General features: G+C 38.4%; 1 protein-coding gene across 2 annotated transcripts in view; it reads right to left on the reverse strand.

The window, feature by feature from the left end:
- POLR3B (RNA polymerase III subunit B) overlaps positions 1-16,318 on the reverse strand; it is a 75,609-nt gene that overhangs the window by 58,752 nt on the left and 539 nt on the right. The window contains exons 2-9 of one of the 2 annotated variants that reach the window (XM_032688977.1): positions 15,541-15,573; positions 14,933-14,989; positions 14,783-14,847; positions 14,207-14,282; positions 11,012-11,112; positions 8,315-8,406; positions 7,047-7,164; positions 5,838-5,946 (exon numbers count right to left, since the gene is read on the reverse strand). In XM_032688977.1, the coding sequence (XP_032544868.1) occupies positions 5,838-5,946; positions 7,047-7,164; positions 8,315-8,406; positions 11,012-11,112; positions 14,207-14,282; positions 14,783-14,847; positions 14,933-14,989; positions 15,541-15,573 (651 nt within the window). Of the gene's footprint in view, positions 1-5,837; positions 5,947-6,583; positions 6,693-7,046; positions 7,165-8,314; positions 8,407-11,011; positions 11,113-14,206; positions 14,283-14,782; positions 14,848-14,932; positions 14,990-15,540; positions 15,574-16,318 lie in introns of those variants that run through there. The other variant, XM_032688978.1, reaches the window with a different exon arrangement.

Here is a 16,318-nt window from a genome sequence, read left to right on the forward strand (position 1 = left end):
CTATGGGATGGCAACCAGACAGTGCCATAAAATAAGTGAAAAAAACAAGTGGAAAAAAAAGTCAATCTTCATTTTTACTATGTTCTTTTGTCCACTAAAAAACAGAAAGCCACAGTAAATTAAAGAGGATTGATAATTTTTTCTAACTTGATGATTCGCTGATCAAAAGATGAGAATAGGACGTTTCATTATACCAGCACAGATTTTCTAGCTGAACTTCGTAACAGCAAATTCACTTGAGAATTCTGAATTTCTGAGTGGGAAAGGCTAGGATCTGCCACCAAACATATATGTTAGATATGTGCAAATGGGGAGAAATTAATTTATGAGTAATGACTAAAAACTTAGGCAAATGATTGAAGATGATGCGCTGATACAACAGCCTAAAAGTAGACCTATTTATTCTCCTCTATAATCTCAACAATCCTGAGCAAACTTGCATGCAAAAATACACCTGCTTGCAAAACTAACAGGGTAAACAACAGGCCCATGCTGCTATCAGACAGTTTGTAATGTTAACATTTAATTTTTCAGTAAATTTGGCCCTGATATTACACTTCTAAAAAAAAAAAAAACAACCCCAAAAAACCCAACAACTAAAAAACCAAACTAAACCAAAAAAGTTACTTCAGAATTAGCCTGTAACCTCATTAGGTCAGCAACAAAATATTTCTTGGTTGTTGCTTGTGTTACAGAAACACTGAGGACGTGCAATGTAGGAATGGGCCCTAAGCTTAAAGCACTTATGGTCCCAGGACAAAGCTGAGGGAAAGGGAATCAACATAAAAGCAAACCAGGAGACAAGATGTCTTGTTTCTTTTTGATTGGAAGGCAATGCCACATAGGGATAATTTTACAGGGGAGGGAAGAAGGAGTCATTGTAAAGGGATAAGTTGACAGTGGCAGCTAAAGGATGAGGAGGAAGATGGTAGCAGGCTGCTGAAGAGCGTGGTTGAAGGTTAGTCGTCAACAGACATAAAACAGACAGGTCAAAGCAAGCACTCAGAATATTCAGATCATCCTGAGTTCAAGTGGAAAAGTGGTCCAAATAGGGCCAATCACTTCTTAGGACTAGAGAGCTTCCCACTGACCAAAACGTGTGCACATCAATATTTGTGTGTGCACACACACGTACACAGGAGAGCGTGCACGAGAGAGTGTGAGCCCAGCTCTTCCTCCCCCAGCTGGTGTCTTAATGATGATGTCTAGGCGTTTCCATGGCACTTCCCTAGAATGTAGTTCTGCAGTCCATCAGGCTAAATTACAGAATGGAGACAGGCAGATGACTGGATTAAAAAGATGTCAGGGAAGTTCAAGGTTGAAATCACAGACAGAATTGGTTTGGAGCTTTCATAATTCAGAAGATACGAGCTATGAAACTACAGCCATGGGAACTCATAATCCTGCAGATTCAGTAAGACCACCATTCAGCTGTTCCTCTAGAGTTGCACCTAAACAGCTCCAAGCCTAACACAGGTTTGTAAAAATGAAACTCGACCTGCTATTCAAATCTTTTGCCGCAGGTCCTAGAGCAGCTCCTTAGAGCTCCAACATAAACTAAAGATACTTCATCTAGTGACTCAGGTCGTAAAATTCAACATTCAAGTCCCTCTAGGTTACTTATAATTCTCTTCCTTCTCTCACCAGTTTTGGTGCAGCATGCAACCTTCACTTACTTCAGCTCCCAGGACTCACTCAAGTCTACCAAATCAAGATCATGAACACAAAAGAAAAACAGCCCTTACCTTCAAAAAACTCTAACTCACTGCAATGTAGTGAGCTCCCTGCAAAACCATCTCACCTGTAATCCTGACGTTTTTCAGGACAGAAACACCCTTACATACCACACAAATATTCCACATGTCCCCTAATGCTCACTACTACCTAAAACTGCTCAAGCCCCCCAGGTAAAGCATGTGTACCTCACAGTCTGACATATTCAAAAAGCCACTACGCACAGTTCACACAGCCCCAGGAGCTGTGCACAACTGGCACAGCTAAAACAAAGGTCTCCCCGGGTTGCAAGTCAACTCAGGACATCCTAAATAGCACTGCGGTTGTGTATTTATATTAACTAATGAAGAAGTGTTACAAAGTAAGCAGGAAGCAAATTAGCTGTGTCTGTTTCCCATTACAAGGCAGTTAACAGCCCTTTCGAACCTCAATGAATACATACTTTGGGGACAAAATTGTCCAATTTATATCACTACTTCAAACCAAAGACTGCATTTACATATATAGGGACTGCACAAATGCTTTTGTCACTTCTAAGAAGAAAGGTTAGGGAAGATTGTTTAAGCTAGCACAGCTACAAATCTCTAACAACTCCACATCTGAAGAGCAGATACTCCAAGTCTGTCCTAGAACAGACACTATGCCTATCAAATTTGTAGCCTATCAAATTTCAGTTAGTTGTGGTCAATGTGCTAAACTTCGCAAAACCACAACTTATATGTGTTTGGCACAACTGGCTGTAAAACATTTGAATGTGCCAACCCCAAAGATCCTTACAGGTCTGGATGGCAGAAAATCAAAGCAGCAGAACAACATCATTTGGGCTTGCAGTTATGGATAAAGATGAACTGCAAGGCAGATGCCTCCTTCAGGGTGACCCTATATGATCCAGTCCCCCTACATATCCAGATCTAAAGGGACCTTTAGATCCACCCTATTTCCACCCCTCCCCACAGCTTCCTCACCAAAAGAAAGGCCAGGGAATACTATGTTCAGGTCTTGCCTTAAGTCTTTCCTGACTTTATGCCTGGAACATGAGGGCGATCTTATACTGCAGTCTAGGGAGTTCTTTAGGAATTTTAGGTGTCAGCTCTGTCAGTAGTGGTGTTTCTAATGCTCCGTATTTCACAGTCCTTCTTTTTGACAAAAATGTCTAAGGGATATATTAGTACACCTCCACTTTACAGTTGCAATAGCTTTAAATCCACAGTAGATGATAGATCTCCAATACTTGCTTTCTTTTCTCTAATATTACAATGGTTTTCTGCACCTGATCTATCTCTTAAGTGATTTGCAGGAACACCAGGTCAATTAAAGCTATTGGGACTAGAAAGGCAATTCAAAATTGCTCAGCTTTCTCCCACTGACTCTCAGGGAGTCCCTGACAGCACTGTCCCCTCTAGGTGGCCCACGCACTGCATAGCAGCCCTCTACCAATAACTATTTGTTTTCTTAGTCAAAACACAGAGGTCTGTGGAACTTGTTCGGAGCCAGGATGCTGGTCTGGGAGGAAATGCAGAGCAGTATTTGCCACTGCTTTCTCAGTTTATTTTTAATTAGAAATTACACATGAAGCTGGCTACAGTAAAAGGCAAGGATTCAAAGGTAATCAAAACTTCAGCACTTAAGATTGTCTGTGCAGCTTAACTCTGCCCCTTGCAGATGTGGATCTCTACGTGACAAGAAGCAGAACATCTACTAGTAAAACAAGACATATGCTTTATGCCCAAGGCCTGGTGTCAGCAGAAAGGAATTATTTTCCTAGGTTTTCCAACAAATCTCTTGTTTACAATACCGCCAATATGAGAGAGCTGAGGTTGGACAGGGATCCCCAACTTAGGGATTCTCCAGTTTCAGGGCTATTGTGTTTGTAACCTTGCTTTTAGTAGTTAAATAGAACAAAGCAATACCACAACACAGCAATGCCCAAGAAAAAAAGATCAGAGACTGGTGACTGCTATAGGTTCCAGCTGGAGACTCACAGAAAGTGGACAGAAGATCCCCAAATTTCATGTCATTAAAGGAAAGGTAAGGAAAATGACTGCTCATGAGAACAGTTAAGTACCACTCAAGAATGGAACACTCAGCTAATTTGCTACTTCATTAAATCAACATAAACAATTAAAAAGCAGTACAGCCAAGAGTTCCTAAAAACTGTAACCTCTTATTCAATAAATGAAAAACTATGCAAGATTATTTAAAATATAAAAGATACATATATAGATAATTATAGCAAGCACTGTCAGAAGGTGATCAAATAGTCAGAACAATCCTGCTTCAGAAAAATAACCCAATAACAATCTCCTCAGACTTAATAACCTGGACCAGTTACTCTACGTGAGCAGGTATTTGTCTGTACCAGCACGGGGTGACAAAATATAATAAAAGTCTGTAAGTGAAGGTGGAATCCAGCTGTTTGGTATGGAGCAAATGGATTAAGAGCCACATTAACACTTTGATGAAACACAAAAGTTTTTAACTTAATTCTGGCACTTTTACAGGCATTTCTGTCCATAAATAATTTCTCAACCTCCTTTAACACTGTCACTAAAACGTCCTCCAACTTGAAGAGATTTGCTTAATCAGAGATAACAGATATTTATTTCTCAAGTCTAAACTCAATTATTAAACTATTTTCTAGTACCAAAGCACTTCCTACATGAAAACCGATTCTTACAGCTCTCACCCAGCCCAAGAGCTGTGGTCACATTGACAAGCCTGCACTTGCCGATGCCAACACATCAGCGCTGCGGGCCCAGACTGTTCGGATGCCGTGAGCACGTACTGCCCTCTCCTGGCAAATCATTTTCTCGAGCTGATATTACCGCTACAAACCTGTGTTGCAAAACACTACAGTGAAGACAAAAAGAGGGCTTTTCCTAGATCCAAGCAGTGGCATTTTTGTGCCCTAAGCCACCTTCCCTGCGAACAGTGACTCTAAGGCTGCTGCCCAATTTCCTTCTGCACACACAGTGTATCAGGCTGCAAACCCACAGGCAGTAGCAGAGCATTATAGGACAGGAAGGAGTTCCCAGCTGTTGGCAGGACAAGTCCCATGAGCCATGCCCTCCTTTTTTCTCCAGCAGCTGGACAGTGCATGTCCACCCAAAACCTCCATGGTTGCAGTCTGTGCATTTGATTCCACAGACAGATGAGCTACCAGCCTGCTCCTGGTCCTGCTGGGCAGCTACGGTAAAGTCATTGTTATGTCACACTGATCACACATTCAGTGTGTGCACCCTTGAGTGAATTAAAATGAAAGGGAGAAGCAGAGAGTGAAAGAAAGCAGTTCTGGCAGTTTCACAGGCAATCAGGGTCAAGGCACAGCCTTGTCACCAGCTCAGCTGGAGGGGCAATACTCCCCAGTTCTTGCCCAGCATTAGAATAGGATGCCTCTCACAGCCCTTTGTCAGTCCCACCAGAAATCACCTCAAAGCTACAGTGCCTGTCCATGCATTCACTGCCCTGAAGATACTGGTGAGTCTCACTGAAAAGGCAGGGATTCTGAGGTATTGGGATGGAGGCAGGGCTCATTCACAGGTGAAGTAAACTGCTCAGGAAATGCAGCCACTCTAGTCATTTTATCGGATTTAGGAACAGGTCTAAGAATTGCAGGACTGCCCCACAGGCTATCAGTTTTGTTTACAGCTATGACTGGAAGTCATGTATAAGTGAGCTCATGGCTATGCCATATCCCTGAATCCGAATCAAAGGGTGTTTAACTACTCAGCACTACACAAGTCACAGCTGGGAACAGGCTGGGGTCAAAACCAAAGACCCTTAACATGAGCTTGCAACATAAATCATAACAAACCAAAACCCTTCCGACCTTCTGCAGCAACAGAGGGACCTTACAAGGCAGTGAGAGGGTGGCAGGCGTTTGTCTTGGCACAGCAGTGCTCTCCTCGCAGAAAAACGCGGCACTTTTTCTCCTTTTTGCTGTACAATAAAGATGACTTTCCAGGGGAAAAAAATTCCAATCTCTAAGCCCTGCCAAGTCCTTCTGTACACGTTAACTTGAGAGCTGCTGCCAATCTTCCTTCTTGAGCTGCAGCACAGCTTTTTTTCTGCCTTTTTTTCCCCCAAACTAACAGCTGTATTACCTTAAATATGATAGCAATGGGAATATCTTCGGATAGAGTGTTATGCCTCAGATAAAATCTTCCTTGTTTCACAATCATATTTGTTCTGCTCTTCTTCTCATGAGTGGAACTGAAGTTAAAAAAAATAATATTATGTCCAACAGAATGTTTGCACTGACTCCTAAAATCTTTTATAGAAAACTTAGCAGGCTTGAACAATCTTTCAGCTGAATTAATCCCACTCTCTCCTCTTTAAAAAATTATATTAAAACAGCCAGACATCAGCCTGTATTTCCAAGGAAATAGAGTATTATCACCTGTGATGGGGACTATTTGGAATATCTTAGGTAAGTAGATACTTACCTAAGTAATACCTTAGGTAAGTAGATACTTACTTAAGTAATATCTTAGGTAAGTAGATACTTACTTAGGTAAGTAGAAGTCTGCACTTTTCAAAATCATCTTTGCATGCTTTTATCATCAATTTTGATGTAACCAGCAAGGTCAAACTGTGCACAAGTACTGCTGCAACAACAGTAATGAGGTAACCGTACTCTGTTGTATGTTAACCTCATCTAGGTTTACTGTGAAACAGTAAAGTAGTTAGGAGAGATGTGTGAGAGGCCTCTGGAGAAGAAAAAAACAGCCCTCACATTTGAGTGACAAGCACCATATTATACCAGATGCAGCTTAAAAAGAAACCAACCAGAAGGTAAACAAAATATAAATAAAACTTAATCATTGAGGAAAGGCTGAATTTAAACTACCTTGCTATTTTCAGTAATTTGTGCAGTACAAAAATATTTGTTTCCTTCTCCACTGTGTTTGCCTTTAAAAGTTTTTATGTCAATTTGATGCAGAGGCAGACAAAAGGTTACATCCAATTTCCACTGCAGCAACTTCATGTTACTTGCTGCAAAATGAGACCAAACACCATCAATTAGGAAGTGCACTTTGTTAAAAATTCAAACTTGCTTTTCCTAATCTGGGATAAATCCTGAAGCACATGAGCAACTCTCACTGATTTTTGTGGGAATACTGTACTAAGTGATTTTGGGATTGATGTTTAGCATACAAAATGACAGTAGCAAAAGAGGGACATTGAATATCTATATCTTTTTCCTGTTCAACTATACATGGAAGAAACCTACACAGCTATTTCAACTACAGCAATGAAGTTCTAAAGCTTTGAGTTTACCTCCTTTATGTAATTGCAGGCATTTACCATACCTGGTAACAGAAGCGCCAACTGTGCCCTTTCTATCAGCTTCCACAATGATCCTGTTTTTGGATAACTGTTCTTGAATAAGAATGACTTTCTCTACACCTTTAACAATGAAATAGCCACCTAGGCAACAGAAAAGAAAGACTTGACATGTCAGTACCATTGTGCCTTACTTGCCTCCTTCAATATGTCTTTGAACATAAATTATTAAAAAGTAAACCGTAAATACACAAAGTGCAAAACAGAAGAGTAAATTCTCCCTTAAAAGAGTAATGAACAAACTTGGTGTGGAACTTATGATTACTACAAATATGTTTCACTAGACAAAACAGGACTTTTGGTAGGCTCACATATAGTATTTGAGATCTAAGACTTCATTTAAGAAGTACTCAGACAAAAAGAACTCACAGGCACAGATAAAGTAAAGCTGTAAAAAACCTCCAAACTGTAACGTAATCATAATTATTAAAAGACATAACAGAATTGTTAGTTTGATAAATTAGGTAAAAATACTGCCTGTCAGAAGAGTATATCATAAAGACATCAAATAAGGAGAATAAGTCTTCCATAATTATTGACTTGGTCTCTTCAGCACTCCAGGGAGAAACTTCTTTTGTATTATTTTTAAAAATGTATTTTAATACCTTTGTTGTATCTAAGACAATATAAGGAATCTGCACATGAGCCATGTTAGATTCCTCTCTTAAACTGTATCTATTAATGCTCCTCTAGCGCACGTCACTGTACCTTAGCACCACAAGCAAGCCCAGCACAGGTCCAGTGCATGCTTCAAAAGTAGCAGATAAAAATCAAACATTCATCTCCTCTGTACATATCAAATATTACCATGTAACACTTTATTCCTGATTTATAAAAGGCAGCAAAGGAAGAGTTCCCCCTCTGGAGGACACCATTATACTCCACTCTTCCCTGATCCACTTAGATTTCACGAATGAACTCCATCTCTGTTCCCATATCACAAATCACTATACAATACTATATACAAAATTCAAAATACAATATTAAAATTTTTTGTATATTGTTTTTGTGGTTGAAAACTTCATCTACAAATACAAACTATCCATGCTCTCAACCATGTCTTACTGTTTTCAAAAGCCTGATGATTTCTGTTCATTACAAGCATACACTTGAGAAGTTTCTGCAATGACTTCATGGTGGCAGGAAACATACCAAAGAGGTATTTGTTTGCTGAAAATAATTTAAAACAAAAACACAGACAGCAAAAAAAAAAAGAACATGAGTGAAAATATACCTGGATCTAAAGGACATTCATTAAGTTTGGCAAATTCTGCTGGAGTTTTCCCAGTAAGAACACAATTGGAGCTACGCAGCATTATAGGCATCCTGCAAGAAAACCAGTTACAATTTTACTCTAGATTCAGAGTAAAAGAGAAGAGTCAAATTCAGAACAAAAATCACACTGAACAAACTGGAGAAAACATGTTTAAGGTAATTAGAGCACATGCATGGTATAACCAACAGGTTTTTCCTTTAAACCCACCTTATTTGATTGAACATGTAATTGAAAAGAGACCTGAAACTGGACACCAACTAGCAGAAACCACAGACTTCCTACTTAAAGGTTATGCAGCTACTACAGGTATTGTGACAAGTAGAGTCACCAAGGCCAATGATAACTCATGCAAAAACTCCTGGTCTCCGAAAACAGGCTGCAGTGAAGAACGTGCCCCTGCAGATCCAGCTTTACTTAGATAAAGCCAGTTCATATCTCATTTCCCATATAGGAATGACACCTTCTGGCTGCAGACAGACAGTGCCTCTAATACATAACCTAAGCATGAAATTTCCCCAATAGGAGCTTTGATTTCTCTGGTGTCTTAGCACAGAAGTCTGCAGCAAGCATTTTGTGATGCAACATGTGGTGGAAAAACATTCCAAGAAATTAAAAACTAATTCAATGCTTAGGGAACTAAAAAAGAAGAGAAACTAAAGATGCACAGATTGGATATGAGGCAAAACTTCTTCACCATGAGGGCGGTCAAGCAGTGGAAAAGCTGCACAGGGAAGCTGGGAAGTCTCCATTCATGGAGGTCATGAAGACCTGAAAGGATAAAGCACTGAGCAACCCAGTTTGATCACAGAGCTGACCCCCTTCTGAGTAGGAGCCTGTACTAGAGGTCTCTTTCAACCCAAATTATTCTACCACCCTGAGATAAATCAGGGAATTGGAATGTTCACTTTCAATTTGGCTTATTCAACAAATAACTAGCAATGATTTTGCAGTTATTATTAAAAAGTTTACTTTTATAGTCAGCTTCAGAGCGTACCTTTCCACTCTCAGATTTTCATTACAACTTTTGAAAGAGATCATAGTTTACTTCCAAAGAGAAAGCTGTATTTTGCAAAAAATAAGAACAGTTTATCACTACATCTACCAAAAGACCTCCATGCCCTTCAGTCTCTTCTACAAAAAAGTTGACTTTCGATCCACCTTACAGAATTTCACTTCTTGGACAGCCTTTATAAGATCTGTGTTCCAGGTGTTTTTTTCTAAGACATATGTTGACAAAATTTATTCATGAGTTCTACTATTTGCAATCTCTGAGATAATTAATTCAATTTGACTTCCATAAAATATAAGATCAGGATACATTTCTTGTACTCAAATCTTATAAATTATTTTAATTTCTTTGCTATATTCATATTCTTATACATTAAAAAAAACCCTGATGAACTCAAATTTTGTATTTTTGCAGAGTATAAAAAGCTATCTTGTCACTACAGTGCTCTATGCAGATAACCTACTTGCTCCAATCATTTCACTGAGAAAGTATTTCCTAGAGATAAGAAGCTTCATATAACAAGCAAAATCTTTTATCACACACAATGCATTGGCTATTTATATCAGAAGCAGGAACCAGTTAGTACAAGGTACTGCAAAACAGAGTACTCATATGCCATTACTGAAAACTCCAATGAAACAGATGTCTTAAAGTATCTTATTTATTTTGCTTGCACACAATAAAATATTTTGCTGCTACATCACAGAGAACAGCAATTTATTCTCTTTACGGGGATATTTTAATTTTTTTTAAAATATCAGAAGTTATCAGGAAGAAATCTAAAAAAAGGAAAATAAAGTTATTGAGTTACTGTGCATAAAAGCACTGAAAATTTGGAATGCTACTAAGCATTCAAATGAAATTTTCCTTTTTAAAGGCACAAAGGTCCAAAGATACTGCCTTTTTTGCTTTTTTAAATTTGTTTTGTTTCTAAAACACACAGGTTATCAGTGACTCTGCCAAACAATGGAAATAAGAGTGTAAAGGACATACAGCTTTCCTGTCCCAGTGTGAACTGTATGTCAAACAAGCATTGTATATACTCACCTGGCAAAAGGAAACCAGCATAATACTAGGGACAGATGAGGAAAATTATTTCCCATGGAAATAATAACTGGATATTAACAGTTTTTAACAGCAAAAAGACTTCTTGCATGTATGCCCTTAAAACCATTCTGATGACATAACTGTAGTTTTTAACTAAACCAATTTTAAATGAGAGCTTAACCTTGTACAGCAGGACTAATGCTTGCTTTACTGATTTTACCATCCAACTTCCACAGATGTATCTCTACATATGAAGTATGGAAGACTGAGTAATTTGGCTATAAAGCAAACATGCTTGATTTCATTTTACAATAATGCAACTCGCAGCTCCAGTACTCTTTCAGGTATTTCCCTCCTTGGTTTTATATCAATAGAATCATAGACAACATCTTTGGAAGGAGACAATCAGACACTTTTGCAAAACAAAATCTTAGAACCTAAAAATCACATCCTCTACAGCTGTTTATCAAGATCTGCCTGCTCAGTGATTCTTTTAACAAGGAAGTAAGGTTAGCCTACGTGTATTTTGCAGTAAAAACTCTTCCCAGCATGGCACAAAAGGAAAACTAATACCAGAAGCTGAATATATAGTACCTTACCTGCCAATGGGTAACGCATTGCGGATGATCCTCTGGCTACCTCGTGTATACTCAATATCCACGGTAATCGGGGCAGAATAGGTCATGTCTCTCAGGCGGCACTAAAAGGAGAACAGTCACATTGTTATATGTTGACTTACAAGCTGAAGAATCTCTTTTAAAACATCCCATGTGTTTGTCCTGTGTCCTGTAAGTCCTCACAAAGAAATCAAGCAAAGCAAAGCTTGACCAAGACCATGAACCTGAACTATGTTTGACAGACTCTCTTATTTAAAACAAAACCCAAGAAAATCCAAACACAACTAGTATGATGTTTCAAAAGAGGCCAGTAGATCTGTGTCTTCAGAAGACAACACTGCAGAGCATGACTTCCAAACTGCTTAATTAAACAAACAGGTCTACTCAGCACAAAGACCATACCATGTCTGAGCAGTGCTCAGCTCAGGGACATTTCTATATGAAGGCTCTCAACAGCTGAAGAGTTGTGCTGTCACATGAAGTTTGACAGAATGGAAGAGTAAGAGAGACATGATGTAACCTTACCAAACAGAATGAGCAAATGTCACTATACAGTACCATTTCTAAAGATGACTTACAGAACGCTCAATAGAGAATCACTTCCTGTAAAGATTCGCAGAATCTGTTTGCCAATTCCTCAGAGAGCGAGAGAAGCAGGATATACATATCTAGGACATTATATAGCTCAAGGCTCAGTCATTTCTAATCTGATCTTTCTGATCCCCAGTCTCACTCTAAGACTGTTGTCAGTCCTTAAGGTATTGTATATCTTCATGCAAGACCAGCCTTATTGCATTTGCTGAACACAACAGAGCACTCGCAGCAGGTCATTCATGACCTCACTGAGCATTTTATACCTTTCAGCTCCAGGATTATAGGTTTATCAGTGTTCAGACTTGCACATTTATGGTTCTATAGTCCTTCAGTTGATTATGCAGTAATAAAAGGCAACTAAGATTGTGCTGTGCGTTGAAGATGCAACTGTATGGAAAAATATGCCCCAAGAATTATCGCAAACTGGATGCTCCTTCTCTCCACATTAAGAAGTAAACCACTTCTCTAGTAATAAAATACTGACTGCACCAGCAATTTTCAAACTGTGACTTGCAGGAAACCAGGTCCCATTGTGCTCACAGCAACTTCATCAACTTTAAAAGTAACTGAGAATATTTCCATTTTCTAATTACTTTAAATTCATCTGTATGAATAGTTCATGAAACTCCCATAAGGACTGCAAGAGAGGGAGAGTTAGACAGCCTCATTAGTACTACTTAGGGGGAAAAAAAAAGGCCCTGGGATTCTGTGTGTGCTTTTTTAACACAAGACATAGATATAAAATATGAACTATGAACTACAGTGTAATATTCCACCACTTGCATTTTTGTATCACCTTCCTTCTTACTACAGACACCTCAAGGTAAAAGATAGGCCTGACTTGATACAGACTCAGACCCTCACAAAAATCTGATCATTTTAGGTGTCTTTGGGAAGGAATTTTAAAAGCCTTCAAAAGAAAAATGTAAAGGCACGTTCATACATATCCGATGCTCTTTTTTTTTTAAATTGTACCTCTGACCTGACCTAAACAGCATCCTATTTAAGAAAATAACTATGACCTTCATGTGTGGATAGCACTCTGAAAAATAAAGAGAAAAGATGCACTACATTAGGTATCAATGAGGATGTATCTGAGATGCAAGAGTAGGTTATTCTAATCTCAAGGTCAATCTGATCTAGAAGCATTTATTTTGCCGTCTTCTGCATGTACAGTCACTTTAGTTCTAAAGTAATCAAGCATTTTAATACCTGGGTTCTTGGATATGAGTTGTTGGTCACAAATAATTTTTTGCATGCAATTTCATTCATATAAATCTTCCCCATTGCATTTTGTGCACATTCATATCTACTGATTTAACATTAGCTACACATTTGTGAGATGCATGAACTGTCATGTGTTACATCTGACTGCACTGTCAATGGCTGAGTTACTGGCCCTAAAAGCTTTCCATTGAACCAACGAGATCTGAGTCAGGTCACTGGAGACAGATCCTGCAGCAGCCACTAAACGACTTGTTTTTACAGAACTCCTCCATAGTACAGAATGTATTCCATGGCAATTGAGATTACATTAAAAAAAGCCCCAAACAATTCATCTTCAAGTATCAAGTGGATATAGCAAGGAAAAAAGCATCTGATATATGAGCTGATTTATGAGGTTAACAACAGGCTGTATGCCGGTAAATGAGAGCAAGCTCCAAGCTCAGTTCCCATTCTGAGGCCAAAAAGAGGTTGTCATCACCTCTGTTGCAGTGGTATAAATCTCAAAGCACAGTATCTGGAGAGAAAACTGTGTTCCTGAGCAATCTCTCAAGAGAACTGAAAGGCTCTAGATACCTAAAAACAATCCTAAAAGGTCCGAAGTTTATGTTAGTTTATGGTTTTCTTGCACATACAGAAGCTACCTTATATCCTGTTGGTCAAAACCAACAGACTTTCTGATTTCAGTCAGAACAGCATTTGTTCTCCAACATGCATCTTTATTCCAGAAGTACACAGTCCATTTGCTAAACTACATGCTTACAGCGGTGCAAAGAAATTAAATATACTCCCCATAAGGCTAATGTTCTTCTGCAGCTTCTTATAATGTTATCAACTTTCATCTGTTTCTGCTCAAAGTTTCCATATTTGTTTTCTGACCCAGACTTAAAAAATATGAGCAAAAAATCAGATATATGTTCCCAAAGAAGACCACAAGGAAAAGGGAGACTGAAGTGACTTAGAGTGTAGACAACAGCAAGGCTAATATTAAAAAGAAGTTAATATCAAAGAACACTACATTGTAGTGTGAGGACTTAAGCTTTGTCATAAGGAGTGTCACAAGATTAAGCAAGCAAAGTACTTTTCATTACTTTCATGGAAACCCACTCAAATTCACCTACTATGAACTACAGAATACAGCTATATTCACCCGTCAGAAAAAAATACAATTAAAAAACTAAATTAAAAAACTTTATTACATGATGTTTAAACTGCTGAGGCTTCTTTCCACAGTGATGGTGGCAGGCATTGTATCACCTAACACAGCATGCATGTACTCAAAATAAAATGATATGCAGCTACTATCCAAGACATTCCCAAGATCAAACAAACAAATAAGACAGATGCAAACATTAATACCTCATGAGGTGATACAGGTCGTGTCACATTGAAGCTTTCTTCCACATCTGGAGTACCTACATAGATATTGAGGTACCTGTAATACAAACAGTTTCAAAATGAGCCAAATGTTTTTCAGGCAACCTGAAGGGAGCAAAATTTTACATATACTGAAAAATGAAGTTACTTTGATGTAACTTCTGATGTACAGGCTGATTAATCATGAGCAATGATTCTTCCCAAAGTAATTCACTGTATTTGAGTTGTGGTCTAGTTAGTTAAAATTTAACCTGCATAAGCAATAAACCCCAAGTTACCTTTGCAAATAGACAAAGAGAAACTCCAATCTGTCATCTGAGATTACTGAACTACAGAATAATGGTGACATAAGGTATTTTTAACAGCTGGTTATTAAGTCTGTTTCACATGAGTCTTCTTTAAGTCTCTCATTGTTCATTGCATCAAATAAGAGATAAGCCACAGAATATACTCTCTGATTTATACCTACACAAGTGCCTACAAACATTTTATAGGCAACAACAAACCCAGGAGACAGTATGCATGCTGCTACTCATATGGAAATCATTTCATGCTTACTTCAGGTACCACATTGGGTCAGCATCACTTGTAACTTTTTCATTGGCCTTCATGATTTTCTTTATCTGGAGGGGAAAAAAAACCAAAATAGAACCATGTGCCTTTTCTGTGTACTGCAAGCTCCTCTCTTCCCACCAGGTAAGCACATACCTCTATGTTGATGAAATAGTTGAATGAGTCTATGTGCTGTTTTACCAGACCTTTCACCTGAAAAATACATGCATGCAGCAAATAAAATTAGCTTCAATAATGTTAATCATACAGGGCAGAAATTAAGATATAAGCATTTATAGGTACTTTTGGATCTGTGCTAAATTCTTTCAGATGACAAACGTGTTCAAGCCTTGCAGAATCCACGTCTGTGGCTACACACTGCCTATGACAAACACAGTCATGAACCTGACACTAGTCTTGTGTAAAGACCATGAATAAGGACTCTGAGTGCCAGTAAAACAGTAAAATAATCTGGAACCATTACACATATACACTGTTCATTGAGAACAGCCATATGAATATGCAAAGCTCTAAGAGGATGCGTCCACAAAATAATCAGTAAATTAACAAGGAAACCGATCTATGGAATGAGTTTATCCATAACTGCAGAGAACTAAAAACAAAATAATAATTGTGAAATCCACACAAAAGGTGAGAACAGATATTCTGGGAATAGCAAAAAACAGCAAAAGCTAGAAGAGGGAAATGTAAAGTCAGAATGGAGGTGAAGCACTCATGCCACAAAATGAGTGTGTATCACTAACCTTTAGAAATGCTGGAAGAAGTCTCCATTTTTCCTGAAAACAAAAAACAGTTTGAAATATCTTTCCAAAGAGTAACCAAACACCTCAGATGCTTGACCTTTTTTATCTGTTTGTTTTATTATTATTGTTGGGTTTTAGTCACTAACATTATTTCAAATCAGATCCATTTAGAAAAAAAAAAAAAAAGAAGACTCTCTAAAGCCAACATAGATGGATAAAAATGACCTGGATCATCTTAGTAAGCCATATGTGCTATGCAATATTTACTCAGGATGCACTGAGTAATATTTATTCAGCACACTGCCTTTTCCAAGGGCAACTTCTGTGAGAATATATATTTCTTAGAAAATTCCTTACTACTATGTCCTCATTTAAGATCAACTAGCATTTTTTTTGTCAACACTGTAAATTATATTCCTAGGAAGGGAAGACTTCCTATGACTTTTACTTTACAAAATATAAGCAAGAATGTCAGTCCTGGGAGCAGCACTTGTAGACACAAGTCTCTGTAAAACCCACCAGAACCCTGACTCCTACAAAGATTCAGCAAGGCTGACGAGTGCTAAGCGTATCAAGGTTCCTACAAACTTTCCCCTATTTCTATTCTTCAGTGATCACAGGGAACACCACTTTAAATCAACCCCATCTTCTCTCACCGCGGCATGGGGAGCCCATCCCAGATTTGGGAGGAGAGATATCCAGACAGCATAGAATGAGGTCGCATCACTCCGCTCCTGCAGAAAGTAATATCCACGGAGCATCAACATCTCATAATTCC

Source organism: Chiroxiphia lanceolata, chromosome 5 (genome assembly GCF_009829145.1).
Source record: "Chiroxiphia lanceolata isolate bChiLan1 chromosome 5, bChiLan1.pri, whole genome shotgun sequence".
NCBI lineage: Eukaryota > Metazoa > Chordata > Aves > Passeriformes > Pipridae > Chiroxiphia > Chiroxiphia lanceolata.